The sequence below is a fragment of the Brachyhypopomus gauderio genome, chromosome 17 (genome assembly GCF_052324685.1).
Source record: "Brachyhypopomus gauderio isolate BG-103 chromosome 17, BGAUD_0.2, whole genome shotgun sequence".
NCBI classification, from domain to species: domain Eukaryota; kingdom Metazoa; phylum Chordata; class Actinopteri; order Gymnotiformes; family Hypopomidae; genus Brachyhypopomus; species Brachyhypopomus gauderio.
In genome coordinates this window covers 3863777-3876879 of record NC_135227.1, presented here as the reverse complement: position 1 = coordinate 3876879, position 13103 = coordinate 3863777, and the positions used below count along the sequence as shown (strand labels likewise).

Here is a 13103-nt window from a genome sequence, read left to right as displayed (position 1 = left end):
ATATTAACACATAAAAACTGCACAGTGTTTCCTGAATACCAAATTACCTTATTCCCTTAGGGAAAATAAGGCTACTATTTTGCTCACTGGAACTCTTAACTGTCTTATTAGCTCATACGCATTCAAGACTTGTACATCCACACACTGCTTATATAATTTGCATTTAAATGGATTCGTCTCAGGCCTTAGCCAATCCAGGTAAGATCTAACAGTAGAAACCTGAGCTCTCCGGCTTCAAGCCCACGGTACCTTCATTGACCCAGTCGCGGCTCGTAAGGTTTAGAGGACGCTAAAAATAGGTTTTTGGTGTTGAATTTCAACGTGTAGCAGATTATAGTCCTCAGTACAATCACAGTCCAGCAGTGAACGCTTCTTCAGGCACAGCTAAGCTGGTATAAATAGCCAACCACATGCGCTGTAGGTTGACGTCTCCAAGGGGACAATGGCGCTATGCTAACCGTTAAATCCACCGGCTGTCGTTTGTAACTCTGCGGGTACGTGATACTCTGGCATTTGAAGTTGTCCTCTTGAACCAACGCGTTTATTTGGTCAACACTAAGGCCTCTGTCACATCGCCATGGATGCCTGCTTCGTAATAAATCTACATGTCAAATTACATAGCATGATAGAGCATGATACTGTTTGTGTTGTTCGGGGATGGGGTTGATAAAGACCTAAGACTTTTGTACCTGCATAAATGTCAGGGACTAAGAATCCCTTTAAATCTAATGGATTGTATTTTGAGACCTGTTTTCTGTAAATAAAAGTATTTTTTCTGCCACTGCCACTGTTAGTCTGAATCTGGGCCCTGATAGCACTGCCATTTAGAATTTCTCAATTGAAAGACAATGTAGCCTACATAGATAAAATGAGTGTTTCTTTTTAGCAAACTCCCTAAAGGGGTTATCATATCCAGATTCCCTGAAGCAAACTTTCCACAGCAAACTCTCCCAAACATCTTTTCATTTCTTAGGACTCAGGAGGCCACGCAGTCAGCATGGTTTGTCAGAGAAAGCTGCATTATTGCTTCAGAATGGCAGTGTGCATTAGGAGAGTCTGGCCTTGCGCCCACCGTGAGATGATAAGCTCGCTTGCCTCCCCCTACAAAGCCCTACCACACTGTCCCACAGTGACTCCATGGGCAGCTCTGGGGGGCCTGGGGGTCTCACTGGTTGTTCTGGGTCTCGGAGGGGGTGTATGTTTCTGCAAGATCACAGGGTTTCACGACTGCGCCTCCCCGCCTAGTCTTCTCCTGAGTATATTTTGTTCCAGCAGGAGGCCTCCCGCGTGGAGACGGCTGGGTAAGGCTACCGCCCCGCTGGGTAAGGCTACCGCCCCGCTACGTGAGACCAGCCTGGGTCTTGGTCAGTTGTCACAAAGAGGCCCTTCCCGATTTCCTGCCGACAGCCCCATTTATGCTGTCAGCACCAGGTTAAGCAGCTGTCGTTCTTGTGAATCACCGTGCTGTTAGTCGGAAGCCTTTAAAGCATTGATTTCTCACACTTGTCATCACATGGGGTTCAATTATCAGTAGGAACAGACCGACACCTTCCTCACAAACGTAACAATTACCTTGTACCTGTTCTGACTGAGGTAGAGCTAAACTGGTGTCAGGCACTGAAATCAGCTGAAGGTTTCATCATACAGAGTCTCTCATAAAGAAACAGCCTCTTTACATTTCAACCTTTAAAAATATCAGTAGAGATCAGCAAAATGTTGCCTTGCCTATTATATAATAGCTAAAAATATCCTACTTAAATCATTGATATGTTTCTGCATATCAAAGCGATGCTCTTTTTCACTCTTTGGAGAAAACACACACACACAAAGATGAACACATGATGTATTGGTAGCACTGATGCCTAGTAACTTTGACTGTGTATGTTTGTTTATTGTGGAAGGGGCTACCAGCTACCCACAAAGATTAATTGGATGACAGCTGCATGACTTGTCTGAGCTAAAAGGCCTCTTGCGATGGATCAAAATACGAGTCCACTCACAAACATAGCAGGTGATGCTGACATTAGTGATGCGTGTTAGAATGAAGACACGGATGCTGGAAGAGCAGGAGGACATAGATAATAATGCCAAGAATTCCTAAAGGAGGCCGTGTTCCTCTCCGCCGTAACTGGGCAAATGACATCCCTGGGTATAGGCAAGATGGATGACGCTCTTGAACCACCGCTCTTCCTGTGCTATTTTTACCCACAAACCCCTTATCCAGCTAAAAAAGGTACGACTACATGCTCAAAGATTCATTTTTTTAAGTAGCTGGATTTGGTTCACAACTGAAGAGCCAAGCACCGAGATAAAGATGTCCGCAGGTCTCAAACACTGCAATCAGTCCGGGGTAGGTTTAATTACCAAATCAACTGGCCACAAATGCTTTCTTTGATGAAGTGTCATGTTTATTCAGCCATGGTTGGATGAACTGAAAGATGGCCCCTCGCTAGGAAATCTGGCTCGCCGGAATCAGTTCACAGCTACGAAGCTCAGCCAAGCCAAGACAGTGGAAGCGGTTACTATGACGCTTGGCATCCAGTACGTCCCCGGCAACTGCCTGCGGGCTCCTCTACAGACCCAGACGGGCACTGAGCATCTAGACACTCAGCCCAAATGTCAAATAGAGCAGTAAGTGACAGGTTAATACGCTCATGAGTAAAGAAAAAAGAAAAATCAAACCCTTTTTTACGCTATTACACTACTTTGAGTTATAGCTCTAGAAGATTTACCTACAAACCGAACCGATGCAAGGAAAAATACATATATATACATAATTTATTTCAGTGATTCAGCACACTTTCCTGCACATACATTTTCACACACCCACCTATACACACACACTGGCCACAAGTGGGCGAACTCCCATAAAAGGTGCAGATATGTGCAGCTTGCTTATTCTCCCTGGGGATTCCAGCTAATAAGGGGAATAGTATTTATAGGGGGTCTTTTCGTTGTGTCCTGTTGATCCCATCCCACCCCACGCCTGGTAGTCACTCTGCAAGTCTCCACTTGCACCACTTCTGAACTGCCCAGCACTGCACTGAAGGTACAGTTTTACTCACTATGCTCGATCATCCTCTGTTGCCAAACATTTGCAGTTTCCAAGATGTTGCTGTAGGCATCTCTGCAGTCCTCTGCACAACAAGGTTTCCAAGAGAATAGCCCTTCATGGTGTGGCTAGAAAACAGCATGTGCATGTTTGCTGAGGTTTCCTGATGTGCTAACGTTTTTACGGCCCTGTTCATTGCTCCTCAACAGCGGGTCGTAAACAGCAATGTCCACTGAACGATTTGACTGCCATTACTGCAAAGACTCTTTGCTTGGCAAGAAGTACATTTTAAAAGAAGACACGCAATACTGCACCAAGTGTTATGAGAACCTCTTTGCCAACTCCTGTGAAGAATGCTCTCTGCCAATCGGATGCAGTTGCAAGGTAAGAGAGAAACTTTTAAACACACCCTGCCTTCTGCATCTCAACACATCCTCTAGATTTGCCCTCACAATAACAAATGGCAAATAAATAGGAACTAACACAAACACTTGTCACAATCATTATTCCCTCTGTAAATGGAAGGACCTGTCGTACAAGGATCGCCACTGGCACGAGAGCTGCTTCATGTGTGCCAAATGTGGGCGTTCCTTGGTGGAGAAAGCGTTTGCAGCTAAGGACGAGCTGCTCCTCTGCACGGAGTGCTACTCCCATGAGTACTCCTCAAAGTGTGCCACCTGCAAGAAAACCATCATGCCAGGTAGCATGCACTGACCCACACGCTGACCTACACAGCGCGCCATTGTCATCAATCATTTAAGGTCCTTTTTCCATTCCAGTAGAATGCATGATGCTCACGGATGGTTTATGATGTCATATGATGTCATGTGATGCTCACGGATGGTTTATGATGTCATATAATATCATGTGATGCTCACGGATGGTTTATGATGTCATATGATGTCATGTGATGCTCATGGATGGGTTATGATGTCATGTGATGCTCACGGATGGTTTATGATGTAGGTTTAAAGTGCTTACTAACTTCCTGGTGATTTGTTATGTGTACTTGAGCTGGGAGAACATTAACATTTACAATGCAGAGGCAGTGCAGGACCCGAATTAGGTGTTAGAAAAATGCACTGCTATCAAATCGAAGTGTTGCCAATTCCCGCCTTGTTCTTAAGTGCAGCTGTATGCGTTTGGGTTTGGGCTAGGCTCACGGAAAATGGAATACAAGGGGAACAGCTGGCATGAGACCTGCTTTCTGTGTCAGCGCTGTCAGCAGCCAATAGGAACCAAGTCCTTCATCCCCAAAGATAACAGCTACTTCTGTGTTCCCTGTTTTGAGAAGCAGTTTGCCTATCAGTGCTGTGCCTGCAAAAAAGTGAGTGATGCAGTATGCATACACATAACCACAGAGACTGAGAGGAATATACACCCACTGCTATTTGATATCAGTATATAGCTGTGACTAACAGTGCGAACCAACTGATTGCAGTATGAGTCGAAATCATGTGTGCGTGCTTTCTTAAGGCCATTACTACTGGCGGGGTCACTTACCATGACAGCCCATGGCATCGAGAATGTTTTACCTGCATCGGCTGCAAGAAGCAACTGGCAGGTCAGCGCTTCACATCCAGAGAAAACTACCCCTACTGCCTGGAATGCTTCAGTAACCTCTACGCCAAGAAATGTGTGGGTTGCACCAAACCCATCACTAGTAAGTGTTCCCACCCCAGAAAATACAGTGAATTCACCTTCAGCGTGATTTGCACCGTGATCTGTTATAGGGTTTGGGATTCGGGGGATTCGCTGTGAGGTAACGTTGCGTATGTTGCAGGTTTGGCGGGTGCGAAGTACGTGTCGTTCGAGGAGCGGCAGTGGCACAGCGAGTGTTTCTCCTGCATGCAGTGTTCCGTTTCGCTGGTGGGCCGCGGCTTTCTCACCGCTCGCGACGACATCCTGTGCACCGACTGTGGCCGCGAAAAGTGACCTCGCCTGAGGAATTTAACCTCAACCCGAGCCGGGAGAATCCCGCTGCGGAAGACCGGTGGACATCGTCTTCTGTCCTTTTTGCAGAGTGTTTTTTCTGCAGAGCCAATGTATGGTTTCTAACATACACTGGGGCATTTCAGCTTGAATTACAATAAGCTGAATTTAGTAACTAGATATGAATGAAGTTTGCGTCATACTGCTCAATGTAATGTTTTGGTGAGGCAGAAAATTTAGATTATATTCAAAGAATTTCTTTGTCAGAGGCATCTTCTTTAGTTAGCAAGGTACTTTTGAGCAAGGCAGTAAATACTGTAAAATATTTAATCTTCAAAATAAAAATGCTTACTGGTGTTGCAACATCTCTGTCTATGTTTAAAACTTCATTTGCTTACCCACTCCACATTTTCAGTAGTTAATGTGCATACAGCTTCATGACATTGTGCAACTCTCCACGCTCTGCCCATGCAAACTGCTGACACTAACTTCCTCTCAGTGTAAGTCACATGGCAAGGTCAAAATTCATCCAGAGAAAAGCTGCATTCTGTCTGTAGCAGGACGTCCTTGGCACTACAGACGTGAGAGCATTAAACATTCATTTAAACTGTAGAAATATATATTTATATATATTCTTTTATTATGTTAATACAGAAAATTGATCTTACATTTTTAGCCTGTTGGATTGGACGTGAAATACTGAACACGTTCAAGAACCTTTGAAGAACTCTTGTACTTTTTTTGGGGACCGGAGAGGGAGGGGAATTTCCCTGCTTTGTCATCCATTTTGTTCTGTGTGATATTTTTTTGACCGTCACCCAGAAACGCACACAGATGAATGTTTTTAGTTCCTCGCTTGTCTTTGAGGAGGTGCCTGCTGGCAAAGGCAAGGACAAATGCACCTTTCAGTGTCTGGAGTTTTTCTGCAACAACCTCTATGTCGGACGAAAGGATGGAGTCATCCAACATCTCACCGTCACAGGCCCGAGTAGAGGAGAGAGTCCCGGAGCCCGGGAGGTGTCGAGGAGGCAGATGGGTCGGGGCCGGGCCGTTAGCCAACTGAAGGCCCTGCCGGTTCTGAACCACCTTCTAGTGCTCTGGGATGGCACCATCACGGCGCTGAACATGTTCTCCCTGGAGCCCGTCCCGGGCTTGAAGAGCATTCAGAATGTGTCTCTGTTTTATGCGGGCGAGCCGGCTGCTCGCGCGCAATCTGTGTTCGTCGAGCTGTTCTCTGCCAGCGCCAAGCGGAGGGCGGTGAGCATTCACAGGGTGTATGTGGACAGATGGGAGTGCGTGGGCCAGGTGGTTCTCCCGCAGGAACCTGTGGCTCTGGTCGCGCACGAGACACGCCTATGCGTGGCCACGAGCGACAGATACATCCTCCACGACTACCTGAGCCAGAGCACTCTCCAGCTCTTCACACATGACGTGGGGAAACAAAACGTCATTGTGAAGGAGAGTGTGAAAGGGGAGTTCCTTCTCAACGGGCCAGGAAACCTGGGTGAGACTCATTTAATAGTCATACCGATGGAAAAACGTTAAACAAGCAAACATTCGAGCCCATAGCAACTCATCATAAAACAGCATCCTCGCAATTTCAGATTTCACAAATGAAACGGAATCGAGCTGAGTTGAACTGAATTACACTGATCCGAATTGGAGTGAATCAAAATGAACAGGACGGTTTCTTGTGCAGGCATGTTTGTGATGCAGAACGGCACATCTCAGAGGCCTCCGGTGCCGTGGCCCGACGGCGTGCTGGACGCAGCGGTTCTGTTCCCCTATCTGCTGGCCCTGCGCAATCAGACTCTCCACATCTACAGCATGCTGGACCAGCAGCTGAAACAGACCATCTACATTCAAGGAGGCAAAGCACTTCTTTCCACCCCAGGTTTTGTTTCCATTATTTGTATATTGGTATAATGTTCAGTTGTTGAGCAAGCGCATTGCATTGCTATATTATGTTATATTCTGTTTAAGTAAAACTGTAGGACTTTACAAGACAGTACTTTTTTCCAGTTAGACTTCTGGCAGTGAAGTCTTGTAAAATACACTGGGAAAATGTTGGAGAGATAACATCATAGCTACTGCTGTGATGTGTGTTGCATCATTCCTCTTTCAACTCTTGGCTCCCTCTGTCTAGAAAGTGTTTTTGTAGTTGCTGAGCGGGAGGTTCGTCTCCTGTCCCAGACAGCCCTGGAGGATCAGATCCAAGGTCTGCTCGGACTGGAGAGGGTGGAGGAAGCATCGACGTTGCTGGATGGAGTCCAGGCTCTTTTGCCAGGGGACTGTTATAAGGTAAGAAGGGGATGATACAGCAGTAGACAGAGTGGCTTCAATCCTCTGGTAAGCAAACCAGAATCCACTTCATACCAGAATGCATATCTTGCTGCGTTATCACTGCGTCTGACTGTAGATTACACTTAATTATCATCTGCAACCAGCCAAAAGGGATGATGTTTGAGGACTACTGTAGATCTCCATGGAGAATGGATGTCAGGTTTGATGAATATGATGCTACTGTATCTGTGGAGTTAAGCAGCTTGTGAACTGCTAAAAACCAATCACAGGAACACAGAAACGTGCACAGAAACGTGCTACAGATGGAGAGATTTCGTTCCACCTTTACCAGGTCTTACACTAACAGTCCACATTTTCAAGACACAATTATTTCCCTTTTAATCATCCATCGCATTTCGGATCTGTCTTCTGAGCTGAAGAAAAAATCTTAGTATCAAGATGTGGGAAAGTGCTTTTTAAAATGTTCAAATTCACCTGTAGGACCTGCAGAGGAAAATTGCCTGCACATCCGGATGGATACATTTCTACAATGAAGCTTTTCCTGAGGCCATAGAGCATTTCATGTAATTATGTCTTTTCAAAGCAGCCATTTGCATAAGTTGAGACCATGCAGTTCGTTACGTCATTTTATTGTTAAACATCGCTTTTCCTCAGTAAAAGTGAGCTGGATCCGCGGGAAATCATTAGCGTTTACCCAGCAACAGTCAGTGGCAGCGACGACTTCAAACCTTCAAACCCACTTCCTGCAGTGAGCAACACCAGGGACTTGAGGGAACTAAATCAGGAGGACCAGGTGACTTTTCAGCGATATCTCAGCTTCCTCGGTGGCTTCTTAAGAGAGGTCCGCGGGACGGCCCAGGGCCAGATCTGCCCTCAGGAAGTGGACACGGCCCTTTTAAAACTGTACTTAGAGCAGGAAGACTATGCCAACTTAGACCAGTTTGTGTCAGCACCAAACCACTGCATCCTCCATGTGTGTGAGCCAGATCTACGCCATCACAAAAGGTCAGACAGAGGCAAAGGCAGCTGGTTCATTAACTATAGCATCTCATGCCTAAAACAAACATATATTTTATTATATACAATTTATATTTTTACCTCATAAATTCCACTTTGTTTTGCCATTTCAGATTTTTCACAATCGGACTGCTGTATCAAAGCCAGGCTCAACATTTCAATGCATTTCAGGTTTTGAATTTAATAATCTGATGAATCATAATAATGCATGTTTTTAAAAAATAAATGATAACACAACATAAAGTCTAATGCAGAATATGGTAGGCTGACATGGGTGGTTATGACAGATTTGGGCCCAGGTTGTGAACGGTGAGTGTGGGGACTCCTCACAGGAAGTTCTCCTGCACATCGTGAAGACGCTTTGTCAGCTGGAGCAGAAATCGGTCATTTTGGAGGCCGCTGATTGGGTTCTTCAGAAAGACCAAAAAGCAAGTACTCTCATGTCTGCAGTGTTCAGTGCTAGAGGCCAAACACAATTAAGACTGTAATTCGAGGGTTACAGTTTCAGTTGTAATTCGAGGTTTACAGTCACCCGATCCTTCTTCCAGTACTGCAGTTTGGAAAGAAAGTCAAAGATCACTTTGCATTTTCAGCCACAGTATCGCCCCTTAAATTGTTTTGGAGATAATGGGTCATATTTGAGCTGAGAATAAAACCTTGTTTTTCTTCCGTTTCCATGCAGGCTGCAGCATTGATCTTTACCAAGAGAGATCCAGATACCCAAAGCCTGTTTGCACCAAATGAAGTTCTAACCATTTTATCTCACTACCCAGTTGCTCTGATTTTGTATTTGGAATTTCTGATCCAGGACTTGCACAGCGAGGTAAGTCCTCGCAAATGGATGGATGCCAGTGCCACGTTTGTACACAGTAATACTGACATAATCTAATCTAATCTATTTTATTTGTCTGTTTTATTTATATAGCACACAGTTTACAAAGTACTTAGCAGAAAATAAAAGACTAATCAAGTTGAAGGAACACAGTACACGCAGTAGATTTTACACAGTATATCCTTACAATATATAGCCTATCCTTTCAATTAAATAATTGAAATAACAATTAAATATAGCAAAACATGCTGTAAAAGCAGAGCAGTCTTATTAAAGTCTTCACTTTAACCCTTCTACTCATCTGGAAGAGAGTTCAAGAGGTGATGTCTGTGGTAGGTGATGTCTGTGGTAGGTGATGTCTGTGGTAGCAGAATGCAGTCTTAAGTCTCTCAGTCTCTCAGACCGTTTAGCAGTATACAACGGTCCACTGTGTCAAATGCAGCGCTGAGGTCAAGAACAACCAGTATAGACAGGTTACTGGTGTCCGAGTTTAGCCAGAGATGGTTTGGGATGTTGGTTCGTTTGGATTCAGGGTTGCGATGTGCTCTGAAGCCAGACTCAAAAGTCTCATTCATCACCTTTAAAGTAAATTTGTAACTGAAAGGATACCACCTTCTCAGTGGAGTTTTGCAGATTTGCAGCCGTGACATGATAAATAAGGTATTTCTCCACAGTGTGGTTCAGTTACTGATTGACATTAATGTTAACAATGTCATTCGACAATGTGATGAAGAATGAGATCACATTTGTAAGTGTTTCTCTATCTCTGAGAAGACAAAATGCTTCCTGGTGAATCAATGCAAATTATGGAGGTGTGGCCTGTGGAGCGCGTGTAGTGCTGTTTCCAATTAAACAACCATTCAGCATATTGAACTGATGTGAATATGTTCATCCTCTTTCATAAGGAGGAGAAACACCACACACTGCTCGCCATGACGTATGCCACGCTGATTCTAGACGCCACAGAGAGGCATAAGATCAACGATGTAACCAATCAGGAGACGAGAGAGAAACTGCAACAGTTCCTATGGCAATCGTCCATCTACGACACTGATGCTTTACATGGTAACACTCTGCCACCTCTGGCACATTATAAGTTATAAAAAGATCTTTGTAGCAAACAATCATCCCCAAACAACCCACAATGTTCACACCGATTATTATTGTCACAGCAAAAATAAAGTCCTCACATCTCCATGTGGAGAGAGCTATCCTGCTGGGGAGAGCTGGGGAACACAGAAAGGCCCTGGACCTTCTGGTCAATCAAGAGAAAGATGAACGGGCTGCAGAAACCTATTGTTGGAGGACCTCTGCTGGACAAGAAAAGAAGTGCACCCAGCAGCTCTTCCTCTGCCTGCTCCAGATCTATCTCGGTTCCAGCCGGCATGTGACCTCTGCGGTAGATCTCCTCAACAACAGCGCCCAGGCTTTTGACCCGGCCAGGGCACTGGAGGTGCTTCCTGGCTCCTGGTCTCTTCAGCCAGTCATGCGTTTCCTAAACGAGTCCCTGAGAGCATCGATGCATCAGAGGAGGACGAGGGGATTGGAGAAGAACCTGGCGAAGGTGGAGAACCTCCGACACAAGTGTGCCTGGGTGAGCATCTCTTTAACAGTGGACGCCGTTTACTTTTACAGTCCATGTGTTTCACAGCTCGTGCGAACCACACCTCATCTACCTCCTCGAAGTGCGAGTGCAGAATCTGGACAGCGATCTCCTGCGTCATTTCGGCTTCTGTTCAGCCGCCACCAACACTGCCGTGTCTTCTGCCCACAGATGGAAGCAGCTCACGGAAAGGTCAAGCTAGACAGAAGCCGCGTGTGTCATTCCTGTCAACGGCAGCTCACAGGGCCTGAATTTCTCCGCAGGCCCAACAGTGAACTACTCCACATACACTGCTGCAGTGAAGACCAGGGCTACTGAAAACAAGTCTTATGGACAAGCGTGTCAATAAAAGACATGCACATGATATGGGTGGAGCATTATGTAGGAGAATAGGAGAATAATGGGTTATGGAAAGTCCGGGGTTCACCCCCCTCCCAACAAAGTAACTGGAGTATCGTGGCCTGGATATATAGTCTGGACATATAATCCTGCCAGTCATTGTTTTGTGCTTATGTAGTATTCATATGCATTTATCACATTTTACTGTATCTTCAGTTTATTTGAACATACAATGTGAGTCACATAATATGGTCTTCTACATAAACATTTATGAGTCTGTGTGACTGATTAAATTATATCATAAACATTGCAACATCTCATTTGCACCCACAAAACTGTCTGTGTGTAGCTTTGGCATGGGCACAGCATCACCAGACGCAGACTGTACACTAAAACACCAGACAAGCCATCGTACATGAATAATATCATAGTCTAGACTGGTTCATTTGTGGAAATGACTAAATAAGTCTCAGTAAATCAGTACACGCTTGGGCTGTGATATATGTCACATAGACTGTGGGAATGTCAAACCCAGGCTCCATTATGGAGAGGTATAACAGAAAGCAACACTGGCTGTACTTCTCATGATTCAGGCCTCAAGGGTCCGGGTTACCTCAGCTGACTGAGCTGCAGGAACCCTAAAGCATGAATCATATGCACCTTAAAAGTGACTAAACAGATGCAGTAATTACACAACAGGTCTGGTGTACCTCAATATAAATATGAATAAGCAGTTTATATTCGAGCTCTAGGGTATTCATTTACCAGCACACCATACTGAACAACCAAAACAAGCTCAAACACAGTTGCTCGTGTCAGTTGTAAGAACGTTCATACATTGCCTGTATATACATCTCCATGGGTCTACAGCTTGGCCCAAAAATGTGCACAATTTGCACTTTTCTGTTTGCGTTTTTGACTTTTCAACTCAATGAAACTATGGAGGTGTCATTTGAAGCAACTGGCCTTTCTGTGCTTATGTAGCTGATGTGAATGCACATGTGTGCATGTAGGCGTGCGTACCTGGTGTGCATGTGCATAAATGCCTGTGTATGCCTCGCCAACCTCATTCCGACTGCGGGCCACAGCGCGAGGCCTGGACTCTGGACTCTGCTTTGACCAGATCCTGCTGATCCTGGGGTGGATCCAGAGTTCACTTTAGGATCCTCCCCCTCGCGGTGCTGATCACGTCTCTCGGAGCATGCCAGTAACCTGACATTTCAGAGCTTCATCAAAGCTGCAAGCGTAGAATATAAAACAAACACAGTTGTTCATCAAACGTTGTTTAGCACGGCTTCTGATGGGATTTTGATGAGCGTTTAGAAACATTAGTTAAACCTGCACTGACCAGTGAAGCTGCCCCCCATGAGAACTTGAATTAGGTATCAGTGCAGTGTGGTGGAAAGGCCTGCATGTGTGAGCACACTGTGTATCCACTGGAGAGGGGCCCGGGATCTTTAAAGGGTTATGCACAGATGGTCATTTTACACATGAGAAAACAGGTTAGATGCAAAAATCAACACAGAAGAAATTATGGTAGAGAACCAGACATGGGTCCGATTTTATAAATATCACAGACAGAGCAGAAGGAAAAACAAGAACATTCCTTCCTCGTGCTTTTCCAAATATAAAAACACTCTGAATCTGAGATGCAAGTGTGTACTTCAAAACATGTATCAAATTTATTTTAACACTTGACGAAAATCCAGAAAGTGCCCTGAAAAGAAAAGCAAGTTGTGTTTGCAAACACATGCAGACCACAGAGAGGTGCAGTCCAAACACAGTGAAACCTTTGCTAAGTGGTACAGGGCACAGAACTGCTGAGAGATCGTTATTAAAAGATATGGGGCTACAGGAGCTCCCATTCAGAAAACAATATGTTTATATATTACTGTATCACTCTTTTCAAGCTGAATGGAACAAATGTAAAGGAGACATAAATGTATTATATAATAGGCTATTAAAAGATGATGCTGTTCATATTACGGTGCATTTATGGTAAATGACAAGCGCTGGCAACATCA

At 44.8% G+C, this 13103-nt stretch overlaps 2 protein-coding genes across 4 annotated transcripts; both read left to right on the top strand.

Annotated features, from left to right (window-relative positions):
* Nucleotides 1–2908: 2908 nt before the first annotated feature.
* fhl5 (four and a half LIM domains 5) lies at nt 2909–5339 on the top strand. Its single transcript, XM_076979008.1, has 6 exons — nt 2909–3049; nt 3262–3436; nt 3578–3752; nt 4210–4379; nt 4529–4715; nt 4836–5339. The coding sequence occupies exons 2-6, from the start codon at nt 3278–3280 to the stop codon at nt 4985–4987; spliced, it is 843 nt and encodes a 280-aa protein (XP_076835123.1). The 5' UTR covers nt 2909–3049; nt 3262–3277; the 3' UTR covers nt 4988–5339.
* Nucleotides 5340–5476: 137 nt separating this feature from the next.
* LOC143480810 (transforming growth factor-beta receptor-associated protein 1) lies at nt 5477–11394 on the top strand. 3 transcript variants are annotated; one of them, XM_076978649.1, is made up of 12 exons: nt 5477–5565; nt 5661–6488; nt 6684–6878; nt 7131–7285; nt 7769–7851; nt 7943–8293; nt 8419–8476; nt 8593–8733; nt 8988–9128; nt 10043–10202; nt 10310–10731; nt 10912–11394. In XM_076978649.1, exons 2-12 carry the CDS (start codon nt 5819–5821, stop codon nt 11056–11058), a joined length of 2523 nt encoding a protein of 840 aa, XP_076834764.1. In that variant the 5' UTR covers nt 5477–5565; nt 5661–5818; the 3' UTR covers nt 11059–11394. The 3 variants fall into 3 exon arrangements, with proteins under 3 accessions (XP_076834764.1, XP_076834765.1, XP_076834766.1); XM_076978650.1 differs by having other exon boundaries at nt 5531–6488; nt 8605–8733; XM_076978651.1 differs by lacking the exon at nt 8419–8476 and having other exon boundaries at nt 5531–6488; nt 7943–8081; nt 8605–8733.
* The last annotated feature ends 1709 nt before the right edge of the window (nt 11395–13103 follow it).

Bases quoted from the DNA above. Each gene is read 5' to 3' on its own strand.
- LOC143480810 (XM_076978649.1), top strand. From the start codon at position 5,819: ATGAATGTTTTTAGTTCCTCGCTTGTCTTTGAGGAGGTGCCTGCTGGC. The intron at 6,879-7,130 runs GTTTTGTTTCCA...CCCTCTGTCTAG, and splicing joins AGCACTTCTTTCCACCCCAG to AAAGTGTTTTTGTAGTTGCT. The intron at 8,294-8,418 runs GTCAGACAGAGG...TTGCCATTTCAG, and splicing joins GATCTACGCCATCACAAAAG to ATTTTTCACAATCGGACTGC.
- fhl5 (XM_076979008.1), top strand. From the start codon at position 3,278: ATGTCCACTGAACGATTTGACTGCCATTACTGCAAAGACTCTTTGCTT. The intron at 4,380-4,528 runs GTGAGTGATGCA...TGCTTTCTTAAG, and splicing joins AGTGCTGTGCCTGCAAAAAA to GCCATTACTACTGGCGGGGT. The intron at 4,716-4,835 runs GTAAGTGTTCCC...CGTATGTTGCAG, and splicing joins TTGCACCAAACCCATCACTA to GTTTGGCGGGTGCGAAGTAC.